Source organism: Narcine bancroftii, chromosome 2, assembly GCF_036971445.1.
Source record: "Narcine bancroftii isolate sNarBan1 chromosome 2, sNarBan1.hap1, whole genome shotgun sequence".
Taxonomy (NCBI): domain Eukaryota; kingdom Metazoa; phylum Chordata; class Chondrichthyes; order Torpediniformes; family Narcinidae; genus Narcine; species Narcine bancroftii.
In genome coordinates, this window is record NC_091470.1 from 146,766,779 (window position 1) to 146,793,222 (window position 26,444).

Consider the following 26,444-nt stretch of genomic DNA (forward strand, 5'->3'; position numbering starts at 1 on the left):
TCAAATGATACTTCATCATTTGACATTATATTGGCCAACGGGACACAAATGAATGGAGTGTAAATAATGATAAGTAATTTTTTTGTTTACAAATGATAAATTAATCGAGAGTGTGTTTGGCAATGATGTGGCATCCTGCCAGACTATTGCAAGGATGAAATATTATTTGGCTTATCAAACTGACATCGGTATCCCAGCCAGGTTCAAAGATGTCCAAGCTTGGTTGACAGACTAGCATCTGTAACTTGATATCATTGATCTTTATCGAGTATATATGCACTTTTTCTTGTAGATCACTGAAGGTCATAATTTCCAGAAGAGAGTTTGATCAAAAGGAATCCTGCGTTACTGACTGGATTTTCATAGAACATTTACCTGGAGACAAAGCTGCTTTAATTGTTCCACACTGATTTACTTGAGTAGAAATGAAGGTGTTATGTTGATTGTATAGTCGACCACAGGTGTTCGCAGGATGAAAGTGGGTTTGACAAAACAATTGAGAACTCGATGTGGCATTTGATTGCTGTGCTTTATTCTGTTTTGGTTTATTCTGTTACGAACTGACCTCAGGGGAAGTTTCCATCTTTGCTCTGAAAAACAAATTGGTTTAAATCTTGAAACTGGGTTTTCAATAGTTAATAAGTATTCTTTTTCTTAAATCTTAGCTTGATTTTATCTGCAATCAACCACCTTTTTAAAAAAGTTAAATTTGGAATAAAATTAATTCATAATAGGAATGTTTAAGTGCGTATTTATTTTATTATATTGGATACTTTTGGGTTTTAATTACAACTGCTATGAAATTTTGTTTAATTTGAAATAAGTAAGAATAAACTCTCTAAATAGAGTAAATCAAATAACAATAGCCAAATCTACTACTTGCAGCAAGAACTTAACTAGTGAATATGAACAGATAATTGTGCCCTTCTCTACATCCATCATCAAAACTTGAATAACTGTAATTGGTGTGACATGAAACCAAGCCACTAACACCATTTATAGCACAGAAAAAAATCATTCTGTGTCGTTGCAGGATGAGAGAGATTAATTCAAGCATTCACTAACTTCCAAAACATTATGCAGTCTATAAATATGTCCCCTTACCTCTGGACTCCTAATACGACAGAGCTTTGTGTTTAACTGGCCTGGAGCATTTTATGTGTAACCTGCTTAAAAGAACGGAGAACGTGACTGAGGCCTACAGATCATGGTGTTGACTGATGTAGTTGCAGAAGTTGCAAAGGTCGCTCTGTCAAATTTATCCATTTTTAAAATTATACATTTTGTTTAAGGAAAATGTATTTTACTATATTTTTGTTAGAATGTACCACAACTGTATTTGACCACAGCAGCACGTGACTTTTAAAAATATTCGTCTAGAGGAAGAAATGAAGCTGTTTCAGTGATGAATATTTCTTTGGAAGATTTTACATTAAAATCTGCAGAAGAGATGACACAGAAAATAAAAGCTAATAAAAATTTGTATGTTGGTGAAATATTTAAGTACAGAATGACTACCAGGTCATTGCAACATGTGGATGTTTGTGTGAAAGGAGCAAGATAAGCCAAACGTTTGTCCTGTTGACACAAGAGACATATGGGCGCCTCAGGCTAGCCAGCCTGTAGAGCATTCAGAGAGACATTCCATGCCAGAGGCCAGCCAACCTCCACAGCATGGGGAATAACAGACAGATTTGGTTAATAGAAATGAATAGATCAGATGTGGATCACTAGATCCACGAATCAACATTTCAGTGTCTTGCATTTTTCATGAATGTTTCCAACTGTATCACCAAGTCTAAAACAAAGATAGAAATGAAGATCTGTGCTGATGTGATTGAAATTGCACATCCCTGCTAATCTTGTTAGTGAGCCACTTGTGTCCCAAGGTTTTCTGCTTACAAAATAGTGACTATTTTGTAACTGTAATTTTTCTTATATGGAATCTTATTTAAATAAATGGGAATGTCTTGCATCTATTATTAAGTTAGATTTACGAAATAAGACTGATGCTATAGAACATGTTCAAAAAAGAGTTTTTGATTCTAAGTGCTGATGAATTGGACAAGAAAAGGAAAGTTTAGAGAAACTTTATCAAAATGGAACTTCTTTCCTTCACCTTTGCCTACCCCGCTCTGGTCTGTGCACGTTCACATTTTATTAATATTAGAAAGTCTTCAAATTGAAAATCCAGTTTCATTTGGGAGCACAGAATCTGCACCGTAGTTTTATCAGAGCAAGGGTGTCCTCCCTGTTTTCTCCTACTCCCATTTGCATTGTGTTTTGTGTAATTGTTAGCTGGTGTATAACAAATGCTCTATTTATTTTGTCAGAACTGTTTGCAGTAAAATGCACGTTTTAAGGATGAAATTGTTAAGAAGAACAGCTGTGTGATATTGTTTTACCCTCACTCATCTTGCTGCACCTTGGGCTGGGAAATAGCCACCGACTTTGTTACTGTAAAGAAGAAAATATTTCAAAGAAAAATTCTAACAATTGGCTTTTTATTTTTCCGTTTAGCAAGGTTACAAGTTAGCACAATATTTTTTGGTAGCCTTGTTGTACTTTACAGAACAAAAAAATTTAAACCATCTAAACCAGCAGTCAGACCATCATTGTATTTCTGTTACATGGAAGCTGAGACCACTTCAGCCACACTCATTCACTGGAAGAAATTATTTTGTAGATCTGATTTTTTTTAAATTAACTTGAAATGCAACTTGTGTGAATGAATGAGTCACACAATCTCCCTCAAAGTGAGGGAGTACGGTCTTTGAGGAAGAATATCATAGCTGCTGTTGGTAGGTTTACTCAATGTGCTGGTAATCAGTTTACCTGTGTGTTTTTTTTTATTTTAACTTTTGTCCGTTGTGGCTGGTTAACCACAATCCATTGTAGTTTAGGATAAAATTTTAGTTAGAGTTGACTTATTGTGCTACCTTTCAACACTGATCTTTCAGAGGAATGCATCAACACTGTACATTATTTATTATACTTTATAAGGGTGGCTATACATTCATAATTTTCATTTTGTAAATATATGTTGGACCAAGCTTGAAGTATAAAAACTTAAAAATGTAAATATTTCATGTATTTGTACTAATTATAATCCATTTGCTGTATAGCATAGACGTGTAAAGCAGATATCTAATTCTGTGTATGGTAACCCACGCAACTCAACTGTTTAAGTGAATAAAGTAACAATAAAAGTACCACAGAGCATCTAGAAGATGCCTTTTTATGTGTACTTCATCCACACCTGATGCAGGAGAATCCTTCAGAAGAAAACTTCATGTACCATATATACTCATGTAATCGAGTTTTTTGGACCAATATTTCAGGTCAACTTTTACATGTCAAATTTTTGACCGTGTTAAGTATCCGTGTCGTTCAAGGGGTTGGGAGCTTAGTTGGCCAGGATTGGGTGGCAAGTCCGTGGTTGGGGCGTCGGGACCTCTGATGGGCGGGCGGCCGGAGCGAGAGTCCACGGTTAGGGTGTCAGAAGCTCCGGTGATCAGCAAATCAGGGTGAGGATCCGCAGCCAGGAACTCTGTTGGGCAGGCAGCTGGGGTGAGGGTCGGGAGCTCGGATGGGCTTGAGGCTGGAGCAAGGGGTGTTGGAAGCTCAGGTGGGGCAGTTGGAGAGTCAGTGAGCTTGGATGAGCAAATGGTTGGGACGCCTGCTGACATTTTTCCAGACCTTGATGAAGGGCTCAAGCCTGAAATGTCAATTATGTTTTTTTTAAACCTTTGCTATATAAAGGACACTGCTTGACCTGCTGTGTTCCTCCAGGTTTGTGTTTTTACTTGGCACTGGAAACTAAGATGGGTGAGAGGTTGGGGTGAGGGTTCGTGGAAGGGGTGTTCAGAGCTCTGATGAGCTGCGGCCGAGGTGAAGATCCACAGTCAGCACTGGGAGCTCGGAATGGCTAACAGAAAGGGGGAGGGGTTGACTTTTACATGGGTCATTTGAAAATGTGAGTTTTGAGCAAAAGGTGGGTATCAACGATTGTACAATTCATAAAAGAATTTGCATTAACATGGTGCCATTCCGGTTCACATGACTGCGAACAAATGATCAGTTTGGTGGTTGGCCCCCAAGGGCCGCTGCATATTTAAAGGGGGGTGGGGCCACAGACTAAAATCCTAAATATTTTCATGTAGTCGGTAGGAGAAGAAAGGGAAGAAACCAAATAAACGTGACTGCTTCACAGGGAAGGGGACCGGAAACTTTCAGTAGTATCTGGAGGGACCGAAACAAGGTTGAGAACGGCTGCTGGAGAGAAACACGAGTGGCTGTTGTGAAACCAGCTACTGACCACAGCAAAGGTCCCACTGATTGGGATTTTAATGTTTCACCTACAAGGGGAATGTGAGAACTTGCACTCTTCCAAAATATTTGTAGAATCTGATCTCAAGGAGAAGATATACCAGTTTATTGTATTAAACAAATGACACTTCTTCAGCATTGTATCTGCTTATCAATACACAATGTGTTTGTGTACCACTTAGAGCAGGGGTGTCAAACTCAAATTCACAGAGGGCCAAAATTAAAAACTTGGACTAAGTCGTGGGCCAAACTAAATATTTATTGAAAATTTTCAACAACATCTGCATGTTTTCTCTTCTTTCAACATATGTTAAACTTTTTCTTATTAAAATAAATGATTAATAATAGTTTTGGTTAAACTTTCCAGAAGAAGCATTAACAAATGAGAAATAAAATATTCAATAAATAATATTTCTCTCTAGACTTTAAGCTCCTTTTAAATGTTTTTTTTTCACAAGCCAACAAGTCAAAAAAATAACAACTTGCTTCAATGACAAACAGGTTTGTCTTTTAAAATGATGAACATATTGTCTCCCTCCCACCTGTCTTGAAAGGTCCTGTTTTCTGTCTTTCGTTTGGCCATTTTCCGTAAGGGGTTTATTACGTGTGAGTTGGGCGACAGGTCGCAGATGCCAATGAAAGTAAAGAGAGGAGGTGGGGGCGATTAGCGGGCTGACGCCAATGCGTTTGCAAAGCATTCTGGGATTTGTAGTATTAGCTGTGCATGCGCTATACTGGCGCAGCGGCCAGCGGGCCAGCTCTAATACATATTTGATATGATCTTGCAGGTCAAATATAATTATATCACGGGCCAAATTTGGCCCGCAGGCCTGAGTTTGACAAGTGTGACTTCGAGCAGCAATCAAGATCTTTCAGTGTAGTTTAGTTAGAGGGCAACAATGGATCTAGTTAAGATTTAAGTTTGCCAGATCCAAAATAATGCAAGGGAAGCAAACAAGCCAGTTTAATGGAGTTAACAGGAAAGTCTGCAGATACAGGGTTTCTGTGCAATCAACTGGGATTTGAATTGGTCTTGCTTCACATTAGCTTCAGCTGTGGGTTTACTCAACAAGAAGTCCAATCACTGTGATCCTCAAGGCCAGTACAAATAGAATAAAGCTGGTTTTGCAAGACCCAAAAGTGCTAGAGAAACTCAGGAAGTCATGCAGCATCTCTCCAAAGCATAGGGATATCATCTATGGTTCAGGTCTGGGCCATACCTTGATGAAGGGCTCAGGTCTGAAATGATGGCTAAATTCCTTTGCTTCCCATTCGATGCTGTGTGACCTGCTGAGTTTCTCCAGCTCTTTTGTGTATTCCAAAGCTGGCCATTCTTGACCTTTATTCAGCTATGGTTCTCCTTGAGGTCTCTGCTCAAAGTTTATGGGCCTCCTTTCCTGTGAAGCAGTCATGTTTTGGTTTCTTCCGAACTTCTACCAATATTTTGAAACAATTGTTACATGACGTGAAAGGAAAACAAGGCTTTTACTTTAATATGTTGAGGCCCGGGGTGGGGTGAGGGGTGAGGGGGAGAGGTTAGGTGAGGGGTGCGTGTATAGGGCCTCTTGAGAATCGCTGTTCTAGATACTGAAATGTAAGAGTGGATCGAGATACTACCTATCAGAGTATTAGTCTCCGGGCAGTGCATTCCAGATTCTAACTACGGGGTTCGGTGAGAGGTTCTTCAAATCCTTTCTGAATATCTCCCCCCTCATTCTCAACCTTATTGAAAGAAATTTTCCTATATAAATCCTGTTCCTGAGTAGAAATGTTCCAACTTCTGGAATCATTGATTTAAAGACTCAAACAGATAAAGTTAAGTGTAATCTTATGACCAATTTCCCAGAAATGTTGCCCGTGCAACAAACAAATTTGCTGGAGAAGCTCAGCAGATCACCCAGCATCGATAAGAAGTAAAAGGTGACCAACATTTTGGGCCTGAGTCCTTAGTCGAAGTACGACCAAAAAGCAGGCAGGAGTGAAAGGGTCAAGGGGAGGTGTGCAGGCTAACAGGTGCTGGTCAAAGTTATAGGTGGATATGAATGAGAGAAAAGTGGAACGGAGGCTGTCTGAATGGAGGGGGATGGAGAGCTGGAGGAAAGGAGACGAGGACTTGGGAAAGAGAAACGGAGGAGGGATTTAACGGAAACTCAAGAAGTCGATGTTAATGCCAGCTGATTGGAGAATGCTCAAGCGAAATGTTAGTGTTTATCCATTTTGTGGGTGGCCTCAGTTTGGCAGTGCATGGATAGACATCTATGTTGGATTGGGGTGTGGAATTAAAATTGTTGACCACGGGGAGGCTGCTGTTATTGAAGCAGAACAAAGTTGCTCTTTGAAGAGGTCATATCCATCTATGTTTTCTCAACCTGTCTAGTTAGCCCCTCACCTGTCACTTCTCAACTTTTATTCTCTTCTACTCTCTCCACCAGCCCCCCCACGCGTGCTGCTCCCACCTCCCTCCACCTTTTCAACTCATGACTGCTTTTTGAAGAAGGGTCCAGGCCCAAAACATTGGTGTCCCTTTGACTTCCTGCAGATGCTGTCTGACCTGCCAAGTTTCACTTGTGTGCACCACCGCATCTGTGGACTTTCCTGTTTAATGTCCGTGTCCCTGTGTGTAGCAATTCTGAGGCACAAGGTAGAGCGTAAAGGAAAATTAGGCTGAAAAGTGTAAACCAGAAGTGCTCAACTTTTCACACTCCCTTCAGTAATCTCTTATGAACCACAGAGCACCTAAGCCATAAGATACTATAGGTATAAGTGTTGGGCTGGGGGGGGGGGGGGGGGAGTTGTTGGTTTATCACTGGGGGTTTAATGTGATAAGTAAACTCACCAGGTCAAAATGTCTCCTTTATGTTCCAATGGTAAAAATATAACCAACATTTCAGGCTTGAGCTCTTCATCCAAGTATGAGAAAATGCTGGCAGGTGTCTGATCAAAAGAGTGGCGGAGGGAGAAGGGGAGTTGACAAATGGATGAGGGGGAGGGGGGATGGCTGGGTGGGTGAAAGAACTGAAAATGCAGGGAAGGAGTGAAAAGGCCAGCAGGTTAGAAAAATCAATGTTCATGCCATCCTGGTGGAGGGGTGCCCAGATGGAGAATCAGGTGGTGGTCCTCCAATCTGCAGGTGGTCTGGGTGGGATAGTACACAAGGCCATGGACGGAGACGTGACTTGGAATTGAAATGGTTGGCCACGGACATTCTCCCGATCTCTGACCGGTTTCTCCAATGTCGAGAATGCGAGATTGGCTGAGAAGTTCCACCACCAGTGTTTAGACCATGACCCTTGAAACATGATGCTCTTTGCTGGAGGTTCCTTCACGAGTTTCAGTCTCTTGTTCCAGCTTAAAGTGTTGAGTCATGTTGACTGGGCAAGAAGATCGGTCCGAAGCAAAGAAGCAGCGATTGATTCGCCGGGGCTGCTCTCCACCAACCGGGCCTTGCCCCGCCCTCCCTTCACGCCGAGCCGCCCTGACCGCCGCGCCGGCCAATCAGAGGGCGTCGCCTGGTGGAACGCGATGTAGCAATCGGGGAGCTGTCCAATGGGACGCGGGCGCCGAATTGCTACGTTGCGGTCATTTGTTCTGTGCTACCCTCGGCGAGATTTCGACTTCCACCATGGCTCAGTGAGTATCGTCGCGGGCTGGTGGGGCTTTGCCCGGCGTTCGTTCAGGAGCACGAAGGTTTCATGCGGCCCTTCTCTCTTTGATGATCAAAGAGACGTATGACGTTCATTTCCGTAGCGCCTATCAGAATGCCGCGAAGTAGTCAGGGGCTCCAGAAGGCTGGGAACGAGGGCAGGTTTCCGCAGAGAGGCTCGGGGTTGGAAGATCAGTACTGGCCAGAACTCTTGTTCCAGCTTAAAGTGTTGAGTCATGTTGGGAACAGTAGTGTGGAACTAAAGTGGAGTGGGATCTGTCAGGTGGAGTTTTAGGGGTGGCCTTAAATCCCAGGATGGAGGTGTCAGTGGGCAAAGAGCGTTCCTTGTTCTTGAGCTGGTGAAGGAGAAGAATCACTTGTCTATAAATGATTTCCATTTTATTTAAATTTTGCCCTTTCAATTATTTTCTCTACTTTTCCATAATGGTACCTTAGCTGTGAAAATAAGCCATTGATGTGTTTGAAGGTTTTGCCCTAACCTTTAGGGAGCAAGTGACAGAAAGGCCTTGCATCTACTCCACCATATATCCAACCCTTGAAGTAGGGCTCAGGCCTGAAACCTTGGCTGGGTGTCTTTACCTCCTGGTGGATGTTGTGTGACCTGCTAAGTTCTAACAGCATTTTTGTGTATTTATTGCAATCACAGTGTCTGCAGACTTTCTTGTTTCACTCTGAAGAATTCCAAAATATGTCCCCTTCTGGATGAAAAGAAATCCCCAAATCTCAGTACTTTCTGGCCCCGTGTTCCTCTGACTTTGGATTCCAGGCTCTTAGCTGGAGGAAAACACCTTGCTCTCGTCCTGCTTGTAAAAGCCTGTGAGGATTGCATCCATTTTGGACCTCTCTCTTTCTTCTCCAAGTGAAGAATGCAGGCCCAGTCTTCTTTGTAGGACAGTTCCTCATCAGGCAAACCCACTGTCCCTGAATCTTAGCTCTCTTGTGAGGGGAGATGAAATTGAGAAAAGATCTCAGAATTTCCCATAGTAGAATTGTCAATAACTGGGTGGGGTTGGGGTGTATTTAGGTAAATTGGGGGAAGGGAGTGGAGGAAATATTCTTCCTCCACCATCCCTGGGTGTTGTTATTCTGGAGTGACCATTCTCAATGGGGGGCTCACAGCACATTTAAGTAAAAGCCTTATTTTCTTTTCAACTCGCATAACATAACTGTTTTTATGTTGTCGGTAGAAGAGAAGTACAGAAAAACCAACTAAACTTGACTGCTTCAAAGGGAAGGGGCACCTTAAACTTTGTGCAGAATGCTAAAGGGGGCCTTAACCAGAAAAAAAGGTTGAGAATGGCTGGTCTCTTGAACATGGAGCAGGCAAAATTTAGTGTAGAAAACTGCAGCACAGGAAAGCAGGCCATTTGACCCTTCTAGTCTGTGCCAAAACATTATTCCACTAGTCCCACTGACCTGCACCCATTCCATAACCCTACAGGCCTCTCCCATCCATGTATCTATCCAATTTATTTTTAAAACTTGAGTGAGTCTGCATTTACTATGTCAGATGGCAGCTTGTTCCACACTCCCACTACTCTCTGAGTGAAGAGGTTCCCCCCCCAAAGCTTCCCCTAAACCTTTCACCCTAAAGCCATGTCCTCGTACTTATCTCTCCCAATCTAAGTAGAAAGACCCTCCTCGCATTTACTCTGTCTCTACCCATAATTTTGTAAACCTCTCATTCTTCTCTGCTCCAAGGAATAAAGTCCCAACCTGTTTAATCTTTCCCTATAACTCAACTCTTGAAGACCTATAAACATCCTGGTACACCTTCTCTGCACTCTTTTGATCTTACTGATATCCTTCCCGTCATTTAGTGACTCCAAATTTAGCCTCATCAATGTCTTACCCAACCTCACCATAACATCCCAAAGTACTCAATATTTTGATTTACAAAGACCAAGATGCCAAAAGGTTTCTTTACATCGCTGTCCACATGTGACGCCACTTTCAGGTGCCTGTGTAGGTACAAGACCAGGAGACAGGACATGGGAATAATACTTTCCCTCTCCAGGGCCTGCAGCCATGCTGGCACGGGTGAAATGGACGGAGCAGCGTCCTTCTTTGCAGAATTGTGAGAGATTTGAGAGTTGCTGCTGTCACTGGGATGGCCAAGAGGAGTGCTAACTGGTACTTTAAAAGCTTTCTGATTGTCATCTAATGACTGAGGAGAGCCAAAATGAAGCAATTCTTAGAGTCTTCATTGTCAACCAGTGAAGTGGAGCCATCTGTCCACATGGAGAGTAAAATGAGAGTTTAATGTGGATGATGTTACTAAAGATGTTGATTGGGTTAGAGAACCTTGTATCCTTTTCAAGGAAGATGGAGAGATGGTGAACCAAACGCAGACCCTATTGTGGTACAATTTCCTCTTACAGCATTTTTAAGGTAGTGCCTTTTTAACGTTAATGTAGTGTATTCTAGCTTTTTTAATCAGACCTCATCTGCCTGGAAGGTGTTTGTCTTTTAGTTACAAGAGATGGTTATTAGGTGTAAAACCTGAAGCCTGTAGCCATTCTGAACCCAACCCAAGCCCAAATCTTTATTTTCAATCGTACGTTGATCTGTCCCATCACTTTTTTTTAAATTTTTTATTTTTCACACCATAAATCACATTAGCCATGATATACACTATTTCTTTTTCACACATATACAGTGACTTTTTCTCCCCCCCCCCCCCCCCCCCTTTCCTCCCAAACCACCCCCCCACCCCCCCCTCTCATCCATTTTAGGTATACAATCTAGGTTGCATTAAGCCAGTCAGACAATGTTGTCATTCAACAAAATTACACCAGAAATTCTACTGAGTCCATTCTTTTCTTTCCTTCTCCTTCCATCAACTTAGGTAATGTTTGTCCCCGGTAGGTTTTCGCTATTGTATTTAATGTAAGGCTCCTATACTTGTTCGAATATTTTAATATTATTTTTTAACCTATATGTTATTTTTTCTAATGGAATACATTTATTCATTTAAATTTAGTAGTTTCTTCCTTTTAATTTGGTTATGTATTCCATTAATATTTAAAGACAGCGTAGCCCTTTTATATTTTGTTTATCTTCTCTTTCCGTTTTTCCATCATTACCTTTCCTCCTTTTCCATTTCTGTTTTCTTATTTTCAACTCTTTATAAGACAACATTCCTACAACATCCAACATTTTCCTTATTCTCCTATTTCTATCTTATTTATCCCCAATCTCCCCTTCACCTCCTGAGTTGTCCTTTATCCCTTGTCGGACAACCACATCTCCCCTCTCCATTTGGATTTGCGAATCCACTCGCAAGCATCAACTGATTTTGCAGTGACCGCTATTTCCCCCCACCCCGCCTCCCCCAGAAAAGATTTCACTTTTCATATGTCACAAAGGTCACTCTTTTAATTCCCTCCTTATTCTCTCTATTCCATTACCTTCCCTTATTAATTCTTGTCTATACTATCTATATTTTCCTCTAAGTACAGATACATTCATGTATGCTCATTGTCTCTATTCACTCTTATACCTCTTTACCCACATACATATCAATCGTCTGTCCCATCAGTTTAAGTGCAACAGTCTCATCCACTGTGGATGAAACAAAATAATTGTACTGAGAGATGGTGACTTTCCAAAAATAACTTTCTTGTTATGTCTGTCACCCTGGACTTGGGTCAGAGTGCCCTGACCTATCCCTCCTTGCACATGGCCCAACCCTGCAGGACAAGGTCAATGTGTCCCCTCCAGCCCATCTGGAAGAAAAATGGTGTCCCTGTAGTGTCGATATAGTTTTCACGTGGAGTGAATACTTCCTGTAAAATGAGTGACAGCACTGATTTTAATGAATTAAACGCAACTTGGAAAGGCAGTCGGTCGCTAGCAAGAGGTATGAATTTCATTAAATGGTATTTTGGAGGCAGAGTGATTGGGTGATGGAGTGGAAATGGGAAGTCAGGAACATTTGGCTTTCAGTCCCCGTGTTCATGAGTTCTGGCTCTGCAGTCAGAAGGGAGTCTTGTATTTCCTCATTGCACAGGTGGGTTGGTCTTGCAAAGTTCCAGATTGGATGACTAAAGATCTATTGCTCCATATCCTGACGATCCAGGGTGTATTTCTGCTGTTTTGCAATAGAGAAGTTAAGATTTTTGCAGCAAGTACTGAACTAAGAGTAGGATTGCTTTGATAAGAGGAAGTTGTGCAAAGGGGAAGTGAACAGGATTTGTGTTTGTAATGACCATTTAGGGCAGGGGTGTCAAACTCAAATTCACGGATGGCCAAAATTAAAAACTTGGACTAAGTCGAGGGCCGAACTAAATATTTATTGAAAATTTTCAACAACATCTGCATGTTTTCTCTTCTTTCAACATATGTAATGTTAAACTTTTTCTTATTAAAATAAATGTTTAATAATAGTTTTGGATAAACTCTTTCATTGTCATTGCCATTGGCCCATTTCCTTTAGTGTCTGAAACCGTGCACATGACGAGTCAATGAGGGATGATTAAAGCAGTGGTCTTCAAACTTTTTCTTCCCACCCACAGACCACCTTAAGCAATCCCTTACTAATCACAGAGCACCAATGGCACAGGGACGCCAGTGGAAAGAAAAAGGTTGAGAAATGTTGTATTGTGGTAACTCCACATCTGATTAGGTTAATTGTTAGGCAAGTGGTCAGAGAAGGACCCCCCCCACCCCAAGAAAGGCTTAAATCACAGGAACAAAATAAGCTTCCGTCTCACTGCTCCCAATCTTACACACAGTCCTGATGTGGAATGTGGGGTCGCAGCTCCACGTTCACCCGAGTTCAGGTGCTGTCTGTGTGGAGTTTGTACGCTCTCCCCTTGTCTTGGACCAACAGGTCGGTCGCCTGACGAAGGCACCCGAACCCCCCATTGAAACGCCGGCGTCCGGGGCGGTGGAGGAATTGGCTGAGAAGAGCGCATTGCTCCCACCCCCCTACCATGGTTGGAGAGGGATTAAACTGCGATCTCATGGCGCCGGGCTCGTCTCCAACAAAAGGAGCGGGAGGCAGGGTCCGCCGCGCACGGAGCGAGGGGGAAGGCATCGCCAACGAGACGTTCGGTCCAGCGTTGCCGCTGAAGCGCAGACCCAGCAAGGATGGTCCCCAACTCCAGCCGCGTCTGTGTGTCCGGGAGCCGGGCGGGCTGAGTGCGGCACTCCAATCCCCGGGATTCGGGACTCTGAGATCCCTCCACACCTCCGGCATCTTCATTTTCACCTTCAGTGTGCATGTGCTATACTGGCGCGGCGGTCAGCGGGCCAACTCTAATATATATTTAATATGATCTTGCGGGCCAAATATAATTATATTTGGCCCGCGGGCCAGAGTTTGACATGTGTGATTTAGGGTCACACTGAGCCTGGGAATTATGCTTTCACAGGGACAATACCATTCAGACTTCACATTGGGCTGTTGAGTTAAAACAGTCTTTACACTGGGTGGTGGGATTGACCTTTAAGGAAAAAGACAGCACCTTTCCATAATGTTTTCTCCTGTATCTGACATACTATATTCTGAGGGTTTTAAAAGCCTCCCAGAATTGCTGTCACTAAGGCAATCGGTCAATTTCAGAGTGTGGGGTTTTATTGGTTTATCTGAGAATGGGAGGGAAGAACTTGGGGTAGGTGGGTGATGTTATCTGGTACTGAGAGTGGGAGTGTCATGCACTTTCTCCAGCCAGCTGAATAAATGGAACCCTTCCTCAAGAGTCTCTACATTTTGCTCGTGTTGATGCAGGGCTCAAGCCCAAAGCATTGGTTGTGTATCTTTGCCTTGGCTACATAAAGTCCACTGCTTGGTCTGGTGAGCTTCTCCAGCGTTGCATTTTTACTTGAATCATGGTGCCTGCAGACTTGCATGTTTTGCTCCTGGCCCAGCCTGTTATCGTGCAGGATCGTTTCAAAGCGATTTGTTCTCCATTTCGTCCCTCTGGGTGGAAGAACCCTGCTTTGGCCCGAATCTGTTCTTTTGTTCCTGGTGCATTTCTCGTCTAAAGGGAAGTAACTAAATCCCTGTGTGTCCACAGACCCGGGAGTAATAGGGTTGGAAGTTCCGAGCACATCTTGCTGATCTTCCACTGCCATTTCAACACCTACTGTTTTTGTTTTAATTATTTTAAAAAATTTAATTTGGGAATACAACACAATAACCAATTAACCTATTAACTCGGTAAGGCTTTGGAACATGGGAGGAAACTGGAGCACCCGGAGGAATCTCACATGGTCTCGGGGAGAAGGTATAAACTCCTTCTTGACTGGGGTGGATTTGAACCCAGGTCGCTGGTGTTGTAATAGCATTGCGCTGACCACTGTGTGCGCTGACCACTGTGCACATAAAGCTGCAGTGACCTTAGCCGTGGGCTGGATGTTATGCTGTTGACCATTGGGTTGATGGGTGCTCTGCCACTGTCTGCTCCAAGTTGCTAAGTGACCTTTCAGCTCAGATGTGGCTTTTCTATTGGCGTGGATGGTGATCAGGCCACCAGATACCTGCTGAGTCAGGCACGTGAGGTGTTGATCAGCTGTTCAACTGTAAATTCCCCTGTCTTGGTTAGCGACAGCAAGGTGGTCTTTCCTTCCTCTGCCAAGTGCCTGGGCAGAAGAGGTTGAAGTAGGAATGTGAGGAAGGTGGACTGGCACCGAGGTCTGAGCATCTGGTGGAACGATGATGCTGTCACTCTGTTCACTGGAGAAATGATGGAAGCTCCATGGTTAGGACTGATGTCCCCTGTCTCCGTAACTTTCTGTACCTTGTGCGTGAATGTAACGGAACCAGTCTCAGAAATGATGGTGTTTTCTGTCTTTCACAGAGCTGACATTGCACTCATTGGACTGGCAGTAATGGGTCAGAACCTGATTCTGAACATGAACGACCATGGCTTTGTGGTAAGTCTGTTTGGTGGCTCATTTCATCTGATGATCATTGGATCTTGCTGCACTAAATGACTGCATTTTGGCTTTTTTTAAACAAAATCCGTTGATTGAATTTGGATATTGTGAAAATCAGTATGTTTCTTTTTAAACTTTATTTATTCGTTCAAAAAACAAATAATATATAGCATATACAACAATTAACCATAAACATGAATGTTATTTTTTATATATAAAAAGAAAAAAAAGAGAAAAGAAAAGAAACTCCCCCTTCAGCCTACTCTCCTAAGGAGAGCCATAAAGAAAGAAAAAATAAAAAATATTGAAGAAAAATTAAATATACATATTAAGATCTAATCAATATAAATTGAAATATAAATATTCTGAATATAACAACCATTTATTAATAATAAAATTAAAATTATCACACGAAACATACATAATTTTTTCCATTATTAAACAATATTTCATCTCATTATGCCATCTATTAATATCAATCATATTTGTATCTTTCCACGAACTAGCAATACATTTTTTCGCTATGGATCAAGCTAAATATACAAAAGCAAGCTGAAACTTATCTAATCTCAAGCCTTTCAGAGTTGCAAACTACCCAATAAAAATACTGTTGGATCTAAAACTATTTTAATCTTATACAGATATTCTAAAAACGATTGAATTTTCTTCCAAAAAGATTGAATATGTACACATGACCAAACGGCATGAAATAAAGTTCCAACCATATCACCACATCTAAAACACAAATCTGATTCATGAAAACCATACTTTTTTAATTTTTCAGGTGTTAAGTATAAATGATGTAAAAAATTATAGTTAATCATTGCATAATGAGCATTTATCAATCTAGTTACACTATCATAACAGATATCTAACCAATTATCTTCAGAAAAAATAAAACCAGTATCCGCTTCCTATTTACTTTTAGATCTATCCCAACCCTTTTTATCCATACCATCCTGTAATATTTGATACATAAATGAAATATAATCCTTCTCTGGAACCTTCATAAGAAAAGTCTCAAATTTAGTCATTTCAGGTAAAATCACATCTCTACCAAACATACATCTTACCAAAGATCGAATTTGACAATAAAGAAATAAAGAATTCTTATCAATACCAAAACCTTCCCTCATCTGATTAAAAGATAAAAATTTACCCTCTTTAAAACAATCTCCCAAATTTTTCACACCTTTAAATCTCCAATGCAATAAACTTCGATTATGTATTGAAAAAGGAATAAGTTGATTATTATACAACGGAGTCAAAGCTGATAATTTACCCCTAGAGCCTGTCATTTTATTTTTCTTTATCCATAACTTCATTAAATGTTTTAGTATAGGCACATTATATTGTTGTAACAAATTCATATTCCACCTAAACAAAATTTGATGTATTTCAAATTCAGAAATACTTGCCATCTCAATTTTAGCCCAACTAGGATGCCATGCCAAATCCATCAATGAACTAATAAATTTAAGTTGGGTTGCTTCATAATAATTTGGAAAATGAGGTAAACGTAACCCCCCTAACTCATATTTCCAAGTTAATTTATTCAAAGCTACTCTTGAAAATTTACCCCTCCATAAAAACTCCCTAACCATTTTATTCAAGTCTCAAAAAAAAAATATTATCAAGTAAATGCGGAATAGATTGAAACAAATATTGTATACGCGGAAAGATATTAATCTTAATTGTATTTATCCTACCCATTAAATTAATAGGTTAATCTTTCCATTTGATCAAATCAGTTTTAATTTTTTTCATTAACGGAACATAATTTAATTTATATAAAGATTGAGAATTAACATTCAAAATTATACCCAATTATTTAATTCGATCAGTCCATTTCAAATTAATAATATTCTTATAAACTGAATAATCTCCTTCACTTACCGGTAATATTTCACTTTTTTCCCAATTAACTTTATATCCAGAAAGACATCCATTTTGTATTAAATATTCCTTCAAATGCAAAAGTGACTGAACTGGGTTTATTAAATACACCAATACGTCATCAGCAAATAAATTAATTTTATACTCCTCATCTAAAACTTTCATACCTTGTATCTGTGTATTTTGTCTTATCAACTGTGCTAAAGGTTCAATCACTAACGCAAGCAAAGCCAGTGATAAAGGACAACCTTGACGAGTTGATCGAGTTAACTTAAAGGGTTTCGAAATCAAACCATTTGTTAATACTCTAGCTACCGGTTTACTATATAGAGCCCTAATCCAACCAATAAAAAAAGGACCAAACTTGAATTTCTCCAAAACTTTAAACAAAAAGTTCCATTCAACTCTATCAAATGCCTTTTCTGCATCTAGAGATATCACCTTCGGGTGATCTGAAGATTGTCGAAATCTATTAATCAAACTAATCATTCATAAAATGTTATCTGAAGCATAGCTATTCTTTATAAAACCTGTTTGATCCATATGAATCAACTGAGGTAAAAATTTAGCCAATCTATTCGCTAATATTTTAGCTATTATTTTATAAGCTATATTTAACAACGAAATTGGTCTATATCTTTTTTAGGAATTACTGTAATTAAAGCACTAGAACAAGACTCAGGTAATTCATAATGTTCTCCAACTTGACGTAATACATCCCCAAACACTGTAGATAAATCATCATTTAAAAATTTTATAAAATTCAACCGAAAATCAATCATCACCAGGCGATTTACCGTTCGGCATTTCCAGCATAGCCATTTTAATTTCCGAATCGGTAAATAGTTCTTATAACTCCTGTATATCTGCATCCTCTAATATCGGTAAATTCAACTGTGATAAAAAAGATCAATCGATCCAGTTTCTTGTTTTCCTTCAGATGTATATAACTTTTTATAAAATTCATCATTAATCTCACGAGGTTTATAAGTAATAGGGAATTCCGTCTAACAGCATTAATAGTCCTCGAAATCTGTTCTTTCTTTAATTGCCACGCCAGTACCTTATGTGCTTTCTCTCCCCATTCATAATACCATTGTTTAGTCCTATTAATCAAACATTCAAATTGATAAGATTGCAAAGTATTATATTCCAATTTCAACCTAGATAATTCTATTTTCTGATCTTCTGTAACATCTTTCTGAAATTCCTTTTCTAACTCATCAATCTGTTTCTCTAATTCAGAACTCTGATTTAATCGATTCTTTTTTATTTTAGAAGTATAACTAATTATTTGTCCTCTCAAATAAGCTTTCATAGCATCCCATAATACAAACTTACTTTGAACAGAATTAAAATTTTCTTTCAAAAAAATTAATTTGTTTTTTTCAAAAAATCAATAAGTTCCATATTTTTTAACAACATTGTATTAAACCTCCAACAATAGGCCATTTGAATGTTCTCAGAAGTTGCCTATGTAAAATATAACAAAGAGTGTTCTGAAATCACCCTACTTTTATATTCCGCTTGTTGTATTTTCCCTTGTAAATGTGCCGATACTAAAAAGAAGTCAATCCTTGAAAACGATTCATGTCTAGATGAATAAAAGGAGAAATCTTTCTCTGCCGTATTAAGACGTCTCCAAATATCTACTAAATTAAGATCTTTCATCAACACTTGAACCTGAACTGCCATCTTGGATTTCTTAACTTTCTTCGGAGATTTATCTAATAAAGGTTCCAAAACACAATTAAAATCAACACCAACTAAAATATTATCATTAGTCTGACCCAAACATAAAAATGCATCTGAAATAAATATTTTATCATCTGCATTTGGGGCATAAATATTAAGTAAAGTCCAAAGTTCACTAAAAATCTTACAATTCAAAAATCAGCATGTTTTGTCCATCTCCAAATGGTATTGGGAAGTTAGTGGTGAATCAAAAACGAAAATTCGACGAACACTCAGTGGGTCAGGCAGCATTTGTGGAGAGAGAAAAACTGTTAACATTTGAGGTTGAAGAACCTTTGAACTTAGAGCAAAAGTTTGGGGATTGATCAGACAGTGGATATATCTGATGGGGTGAGGACAAGGTTGCCGTCAGGGTAGTTTGTTGAGGTTGTTGGTTTGATGGAGGCAGTTAGAGGGGTAAATAATGGATTGAAAACTCTGAGGGCAGTGGGAGAGTGAGAATAGATTTAAAGAATGAGAAAAGCAGGGCTGGAGAACATGACTGGGAGGTCTGTCTGTTGCTGGAGAGAGAAAAACTGAGGCCATATTGCTGATGGCAGACTGGGCAGTTCTGATGCAGGTGGAGAACGAGAGTTCACTGAACATGTGGACTTTGGTAATGACTCTGGAGGTTTTCTGCCTGATGGGGGTGCGGCAGTTAAACTGTGGCAGTTCAGGTGATGAAAGTGCCCTGCAGCGGTTTTGATACAGCCATGTGGCTTCCTGGACTAGTGTGGGGGCTGGTTAAACTCAACTCTATTGTTGATGTCTTATGTTAATCAAGCCCCGTAAGGCCAGCTGACCTCCTTCCAAGGAGCTCACTGTTGAACCTGGTGTTGTTTGGTGGCCTTTATGGCCACTGCCTGAAGGTGGGTTGTTTTGGGCCTCTTTGCCACCACTGTAATGATGGAAGATAAGGTCGTCATCTTCCCTGCCATCAACGCGCTTAGTGGACCTAGGGAAACAAGTGACTGAGACCAAATGTGGGCTCTGGTACATCAGCCTGCATGTTCAATCTGTGCCAGGCTCTCTGTTAAGGATCTGTGGTACGAACCACTTTTCTATGCCCTTAAGTGTTTTAAGAATCGATTCTTATTCCTGTGGGTGACTTCTACACAGAGAATAGTGCAGTGTTGGGGTGGGTGGGGAGGGAAATTGTTGAAATGGAGAGATTTGAACAATGCTGACTTTCACCAGCTTAGAACTTAGAACACGTTTGCTTCTATTAGGGATGTGATCTCAGAAACAGATGGAGGGGTGCCTCTAGGTCTAACATGTATGATATTTGCTCCTGCCCCAAGCTCTTCCGTGGAAGATTTGACAACATGGCTGCAGGCTACGCAGAGTTGCAGCGGCATGATGAGATCTGTCTGTGTCTCTGCTCTAGGTTTGTGCTTTCAATAGAACGGTTTCCAAAGTGGACCACTTCTTGGAGAAGGAAGCCAAAGGGACCAAGGTGATTGGCGCCCACTCTCTGGAAGAGATGGTCTGCAAACTGAAGAAGCCTCGGCGCATAGTCCTCCTCGTGAAGGCCGGCCAGGCGGTGGATGACTTCATTCAGAAGCTGGTATGTTGACCACATTCCAGGTGAAGTATCTGTTGAACACTGGAGTGTCCAAAATTCAGTGGTAGAATACTTCATGAACTCTATCCAAACTGGTTCTGGCAGCTGAAGAGGTTTATTTGGTCTCATTTGATTGTATCCCTCTAACCCTCTTTGCTGTCAGCCCAATGAGAATGTAAGTGTTAAAATATTGACAAAGGTAGAGAGGTAGAGTGAGAATGTTGACGATTCATCGAGGCGAAAGCTGATCCCTTGTTTGTAAAAAGACTCATAATTGGGTAAGGGTTTCGAATCCTCAAGCACATCTTAAGAATCGTCCTTGTATGGACAAAGGATTGTGACAGTCTACTCAAATATTCTGTAAAGCTGGAAGTTTATCTGTATAAATATGCAACCTGGAAGTCACGCAGCAGACACCCTTGTGAGACTAGTTGCTGGTGGCAGTCCTTCTTGCTGTCACGGAGTTTTCAACAATAAAGTACGATGATTTGTAACTGTATTTGCATTCATTTGTCAAGTAGTCTCAGGTCAACTCCCGAATCCTTTTACTCTCCTTGTGATTTGCCCTTAGAAGAGCAGTTCATTACTCCTTCAGATTGGCTCCGTTGAGTTTTCGAGCTTTCTCCCACCTAAGTGACTCCCACCTACTTTCTTCCTGCCTTGCCAGGTTCCCCTGTTGGAGAAAGACGATATCATCATCGACGGTGGGAATTCGGAATACAATGACACTACGGTGAGTTTCAAAATTTTAATCTTCGGTGGTCTGTACTGAGTCTAATCTTGGCAGCAACTTTGGATATAACTTGTGTCCTATATTTTGTCATCAGTGTCTCTCGCATATCAGCACATACGATGAGAGAGGCCTGTCCACTCTAACTAAGCTGGAAAGAAGTGTTTACAGACAGCAGTGTGTGCCTACAATGTTAGAATTTATTAGACTCTCAATTAAGAAGATGGATCCAACATTTCTAATGTTGTTAGTTGGATGTTTGTGGCGGTTTGTGCATTGCTGTTACAGCGATTGGGACTGGGGTTTGAATCCCATGCTGTCTGTGTGGGGTTTGTACGTTCTGTGTGGGTTTTCCCCAGGGTGCTCTGGTTTCCACCCACCATTCGAAATGTACTGGGGGTTGTCAGTTAATTGGGTGGCACGGGCTCCTGGGCCGAAAGGGCCTGTTACTGCGCTGTATGTCTAATGGGTCTGTGTGGGGAACTGGCCCTGAAGTAACATAAACCTTGTTATGAGAAACACTGGGATTATTTTGAAGATACGATTGGAATTAATCCACTAAAACACTGGGGAATAGAAGGAGACCCTTTCGAAATAATCATGGCTGATGAACACTGTCCTCGCACATTCTCTTCTCTGTCAGTTCCCCAAGAGGCCAAAATTCTCTGATCTTCCAAAAAAAATGGTTGATCTCCCCATTAAATAGTTGTATAGATCCACAACCATCTAAGGTGGAGAATTCCTGGCTCCCCATAGAGTGAGGGAGAAAGAGAAGCAAAAGAGTGTCCGTGGATTTGCCTTCGGTTCTCCCGTAGCTTCTGTTTGATCCGTTGGCAGCCCGAGCTCCAAATCCAAACCCCCAAAATGATCAGGAAGCCTTCAGCCTTTGGGAGCCCTTCTTGTCCTCAGCATCAGCTCTGATACCTGGTTCCCGTGAGCCAGTCTTACGCTAGCCTGACTGTAAGCCACCCGCAGCCTGTATCCCTCGCTAGTCCGCTGCCGTGGCCACTGTCCTGAAGGGCTTTCTTCATGGGGGTTGTATTCACCGTTTCGGGTGCCCAGTATTTACGCTGCTGTTTATCCCACACTGAATCACCGTTGAGGTTTCGATAGCTGTGCTTTGCTGCCCATTGGCCAACACAGTCCCCTGTATGTTGTTGTGCTTCTGAACTGACCACTCTCCTTTCCTTCCCCCCACCCCCCGTAGCGGAGGTGTCGAGAGCTAAAGGCCAAGGGTTTGCTCTTTGTGGGGAGTGGGGTCAGCGGTGGCGAGGATGGAGCCAGATATGGACCCTCGCTGATGCCTGGAGGACACAAAGAGGCTTGGTACGTCCCCCACTGCCCTGCGCACGCCACGTTAATTCCGATGACTGCACTCATGTTTCTCGTTCCCTGACATGCGATTATAGTTTGAAGACGCCGCTCACATTGGCAACTGGTTACATTGGAGCAAAAGCTGATCAAACTTTATTTGCTTATTTACGGCTTCCTGTGTAACAATCAACTCTAGTCGATTCTTATTTACGACTCAGTTGGCTTGTACCTGAGACAGAAAGTTTGTGGGTTTGAGTCTAGTATCGCAGGTTGGGGCAGGAGGCTGTTGGCCGGGGGCAATGCTAAGGAGGGTGGGGGATGGAAAAATATGGGCAGCATTGAACCTTCCGTCGGTATCATTGTCACTGGGTAGTTCCAGCCTCGTGTCCATTGGCTCCTGCGTTTCCCATCTTGTGGGAAAAGGAGGTGATTGGGAGACGGTGATGTTGGTGGTGGGGGAGAAATGGAGAAGGGGACAAGTTGATTTGTGAGAGGTTGCAGAATGTAGTAAAGCTTCTGGGGTTGTGAAAGGCACTATATAAATGCACATTTGTTCTCTCTTCCCCCCCACCTCCCTCCCCAGTAATGTGCCCCCCCCCCCCCCCCCCCCGTGCCCACTTTGCTTCTGTTCCTGATTAATTATTTCTGGTCTTGCTTCTGCAAAGATGGTTCAAGTTAAATTATTATCGGATGATCGTGTTTAAGGGGTGAGAACCCATCAAAAGGATGGACCAGGCCTTGGCTCCTAGTTGAAGATGGTCCAACCTGTTCCCTGGGGAGGGGCGGGTTCAGTTGACTGAGATTGGAGAGTAAATTTGGACAAATACTAGCATTCCCTCGGGTGGGGGGGGGGGGTTGGCCATTGCTGTCACCAAAGGGCGGACGCAGGCAGAGTGGGACGAATGGTGAGGGGAGCTACAGAGATTGAGTGTAGTTTCAGTCCTTCTAATGGAGAGCTTCTGCTGAGAAACCCTTCTTCCCTGGGAGAAGGTCTTCACGGTGGGGAGGTTCTCCCAGACCTCTCGCTCGCCAGCTAATCACCCGTCTGAGATAACCTGACACTCAGCCTCTGGTATCGGAAGTTGGGAAGGAGCACCTGATCTCCTGTGTTCAGACCCGTCCACTGAACCTCCCTGACATGGAATCCTGCCCTTCAGGAGACACCTGAGTATCTGCAGTGGAACACGAACGTCTGCAGCAAAATGCTGAAGTAACTCAGCTGGGCTTTCAGCATCCATCAGAGGTAAAGATATATTACCGACGTTTCGGGCCTGGACCTTGTAGGGGATCAAGGAGATTGGAGGAAAGTTTTTTTTTTGTATCAAAAGGATTATAGATTTTGAAACGCATTTTCCATCTCTCCTTGACTTCACATGAAATGGATGTAAAGCCTTTTGACCAATCTTAGCCTGGATTCATTCTGATTAAAATACCCTTCACAAGGATGGGTTAATGTTTTGAAGCTATTTTCTGCCTCATTTGTCAGGAGATTTCGCACAGTCTGTTGAATGGTTTGGGACTGTCATCCCTGGTTGGATGGGGTGCTGGGGAAGGGGGTGGATCAGACATGTCAGGGGTTAAGTTTGGCTTTCTGTTGAACCGCAGGCCTCACATCAAGGACATCTTCCAGAGCATTGCTGCCAAGGTCGGAACTGGTGAACCCTGCTGTGACTGGGTAAGTCTTTGGATCCAATGCAAGTTGGATAAGAGCAAGAGTATTGGGTTGAGTGAATGCTGGAGCAGAGATTGAAGGCATCATGGTCCAAGATGCAAGGACCCGGGCTGGGTTAACTGGCCTTGCTGCTGCAGGCTCTGAGCTTGACTGCCTGCAGAAACTGGAATGTTTAATCTTAACCATTTACTTCACTGGCTGTGATTTGACACGTGAGATAAAAGGATCAAATACTCAAGACACTCAGCAGTTCAGCCATTATCGATGGGAAGATAAAAAGTTGACTTGACTTGACTGAGAACTGAGTGTTTTCAGCAATTTATTTTATTTTAGATTTCCATGTGATATATGCAGACTGTCTCTCTGGTCTGGTTTTGCAAACCTCTCTGACCAAGGAGATGATTGTCGACTTCAGGAGGAAGTCAGGGGACCGCAACCCAGTCCTCATTGAGAGCTCAGCAGTGGTGAAGGTAAAGAACTTCAAAATTCCTGGGCGTTAACATCTCCGAGGACCTGTCCTGGAGCCTCCATGTTGAGGCAATCACAAAGGCTCGCCAGCGGCTATACTTTGTGAGGTGTCTGAGAAGATTCGGTCTGTCACCGAAGACTCTCATAAATTTCTGCACGTGTACCGTGGAGAGCATTCTCATCACTGCCTGGTATGGAGGCACCAACTCTCAGGACAAGAATAAACTCCAGAGGGTTGTTAACTTGGCCTGCAACATCACATGCACCAGACTTCACTCCATCGAGGACATCTGCAAGAGTTGATATCTTAAAAAAGCAGCCTCTATCCTCAAAGACCCCCACCATCCAGGCCATGCCCTCTTCACTCTGCTACCATCAGGGAAAAGGTACAGGAGCCTGAAGACAATCTCTCAGCAGCACAAGGACAGCTTCTTCTCCGCTGCCAACAGATTCCTGAATGATCAATGAACCACAGACACTGTCTCACTTTTCGTACAATATTATTTTTTAAAGTAATGTTGTAAGATGGTTATAATATGAATATTTGCTTCATGATGCTGCCACAAAACCCCAGATTTCATGACTTGTTCATGACAATAAATCCAAATTCTGATCTACTCATGATCCAGTGTCAGAAGCAACAAATGATATCACTGGTGTTTAAATTAATCAGTAATAATGCTTTTAACCATGTTCAAATGTCATGACAGCAGTTTGTCGAGTTGCCACCCTGCACAAACTACTTGTCAGTACTTATAAAAGGCTTTGGGAATGTTGTGATCATCTTTCTTCACCCTGCAGGTGGGCGATGAGGGTGCAGGACACTTTGTGAAGATGGTCCACAATGGCATCGAGTATGGAGACATGCAGCTGATCTGTGAAGCCTACCACCTGATGAAGGATATTCTCCAAATGGACCATGATGAAATGTCCAAGGTTAGAAACATCTGCTAGCACAGTACAGGTTCTGATTAGCACACTGGCAGACTGCACAAACTCTGGCAGAGTTGTGGGCAGTGAAGAGTTTTGTCGAAGAAAAGGGATGGGTCAGTACGTTGTCAGATGACACGAAGGTTGGAGGTGCTGTGGATAGTGTAGAGGTTGTCGTAGGTTACATCAGGATTTGGAGAGGATGCAGAGTTGGGGGGTAAAGTGGCAGATAGAGTTCAATCTGGATAAGTGTGAAGTGATGCATTTTGAAAGGTTGAACTTGAAGGCTGGTTAACAGTAGGATACTTGACTGTGGAAGAACAGAGCGGGTTCAAATCCATAGATCTCTCAAGATTGATAGGGCGGTTAAGAAGGCCCATAGTATTGCTGATCGTCATTACTTAAATTCAAGAGGTAATGTGGCAGAACTTTTTAAAAACTCTGGTTAGTCCACACTTGGAATATTACGTTCAGACCTGGTCACATCATTACAGGACGTGGAAGCTATGGAGAGGGGGCAGAGGAGATTTACCAGATTTGCCTGAATTGAAAAATATGTCTTATAAGGCAAGGTTAGTAGAGCTCGGGTTTTCTCTTTGGGGCAAAGAAGGATGAGAGGTCTACAAGTTTATGAAATATAGGATGGACAACCAGTGCCTTTTTCCCAGGGTGAGAGTGGCAAATACCAGATGAGGGGAGGAAGGTTCAGGGGAGACATCAGGGATAAGTTTTTTTTTTAAAAACACTGAGTTGTTGGTGCCTGGAATGCATTGCCAGGGATGGTGATGGACATTGGTACAAATGGGACATTTAAAAGCCTCTTAGAAAGGCACATGGATATTAAATAAAGTCACAAAAAATAACATACCAAAAAATCCAGAGATCTTTCAAGTAACATAAGAAGTAATGAATTAGGCCTCAAATTGGATAAAGTGCAAAAAAGATTCATTATGATAGCCTTAGCAGTAGCAAAAAAGTGTATAATGTTAACTTGGAAAATGGAAGAGAACCTGAGAATACAGCAATGGTACATGGAAATGAATAAATGTATTCCATTGAAAAAAATAACATATAATTTAAAAAATAAAGTCACATTATTTGAACAAATTTGGGAACCGTACATGGAACACAACAGAGAGGGCTTACCGTGGAACTCCACCCCCTAAAATGATAAGTGTGTAAAAACAGATGATGCATTTTTCTTGTTTATTTTTCATTGTGTGAAGACATTGTTTTATGATTTTATGGTATTGTATAT

At 41.7% G+C, this 26,444-nt stretch overlaps 2 protein-coding genes across 13 annotated transcripts in view; both read left to right on the top strand.

Moving 5' to 3' along the window:
• The window catches only part of kif1b (kinesin family member 1B), a 222,730-nt gene extending 219,501 nt beyond the window's left edge, over positions 1–3,229 (top strand). For all 12 annotated transcript variants that reach the window (XM_069918462.1, XM_069918463.1, XM_069918464.1 and 9 more), the window contains one exon: positions 293–3,229. The gene's annotated coding sequence lies outside the window, so the exon portion shown is untranslated. The remainder of the gene's footprint in view (positions 1–292) is intronic.
• A 4,626-nt stretch (positions 3,230–7,855) lies between these two features.
• The window catches only part of pgd (phosphogluconate dehydrogenase), a 34,843-nt gene continuing 16,254 nt past the window's right edge, over positions 7,856–26,444 (top strand). The window contains exons 1-7 of the mRNA XM_069918477.1: positions 7,856–7,959; positions 14,800–14,875; positions 19,896–20,075; positions 20,740–20,805; positions 22,010–22,128; positions 23,722–23,791; positions 25,058–25,192. Coding sequence (XP_069774578.1) covers positions 7,952–7,959; positions 14,800–14,875; positions 19,896–20,075; positions 20,740–20,805; positions 22,010–22,128; positions 23,722–23,791; positions 25,058–25,192 — 654 coding nt within the window. The 5' untranslated portion in view covers positions 7,856–7,951. The remainder of the gene's footprint in view (positions 7,960–14,799; positions 14,876–19,895; positions 20,076–20,739; positions 20,806–22,009; positions 22,129–23,721; positions 23,792–25,057; positions 25,193–26,444) is intronic.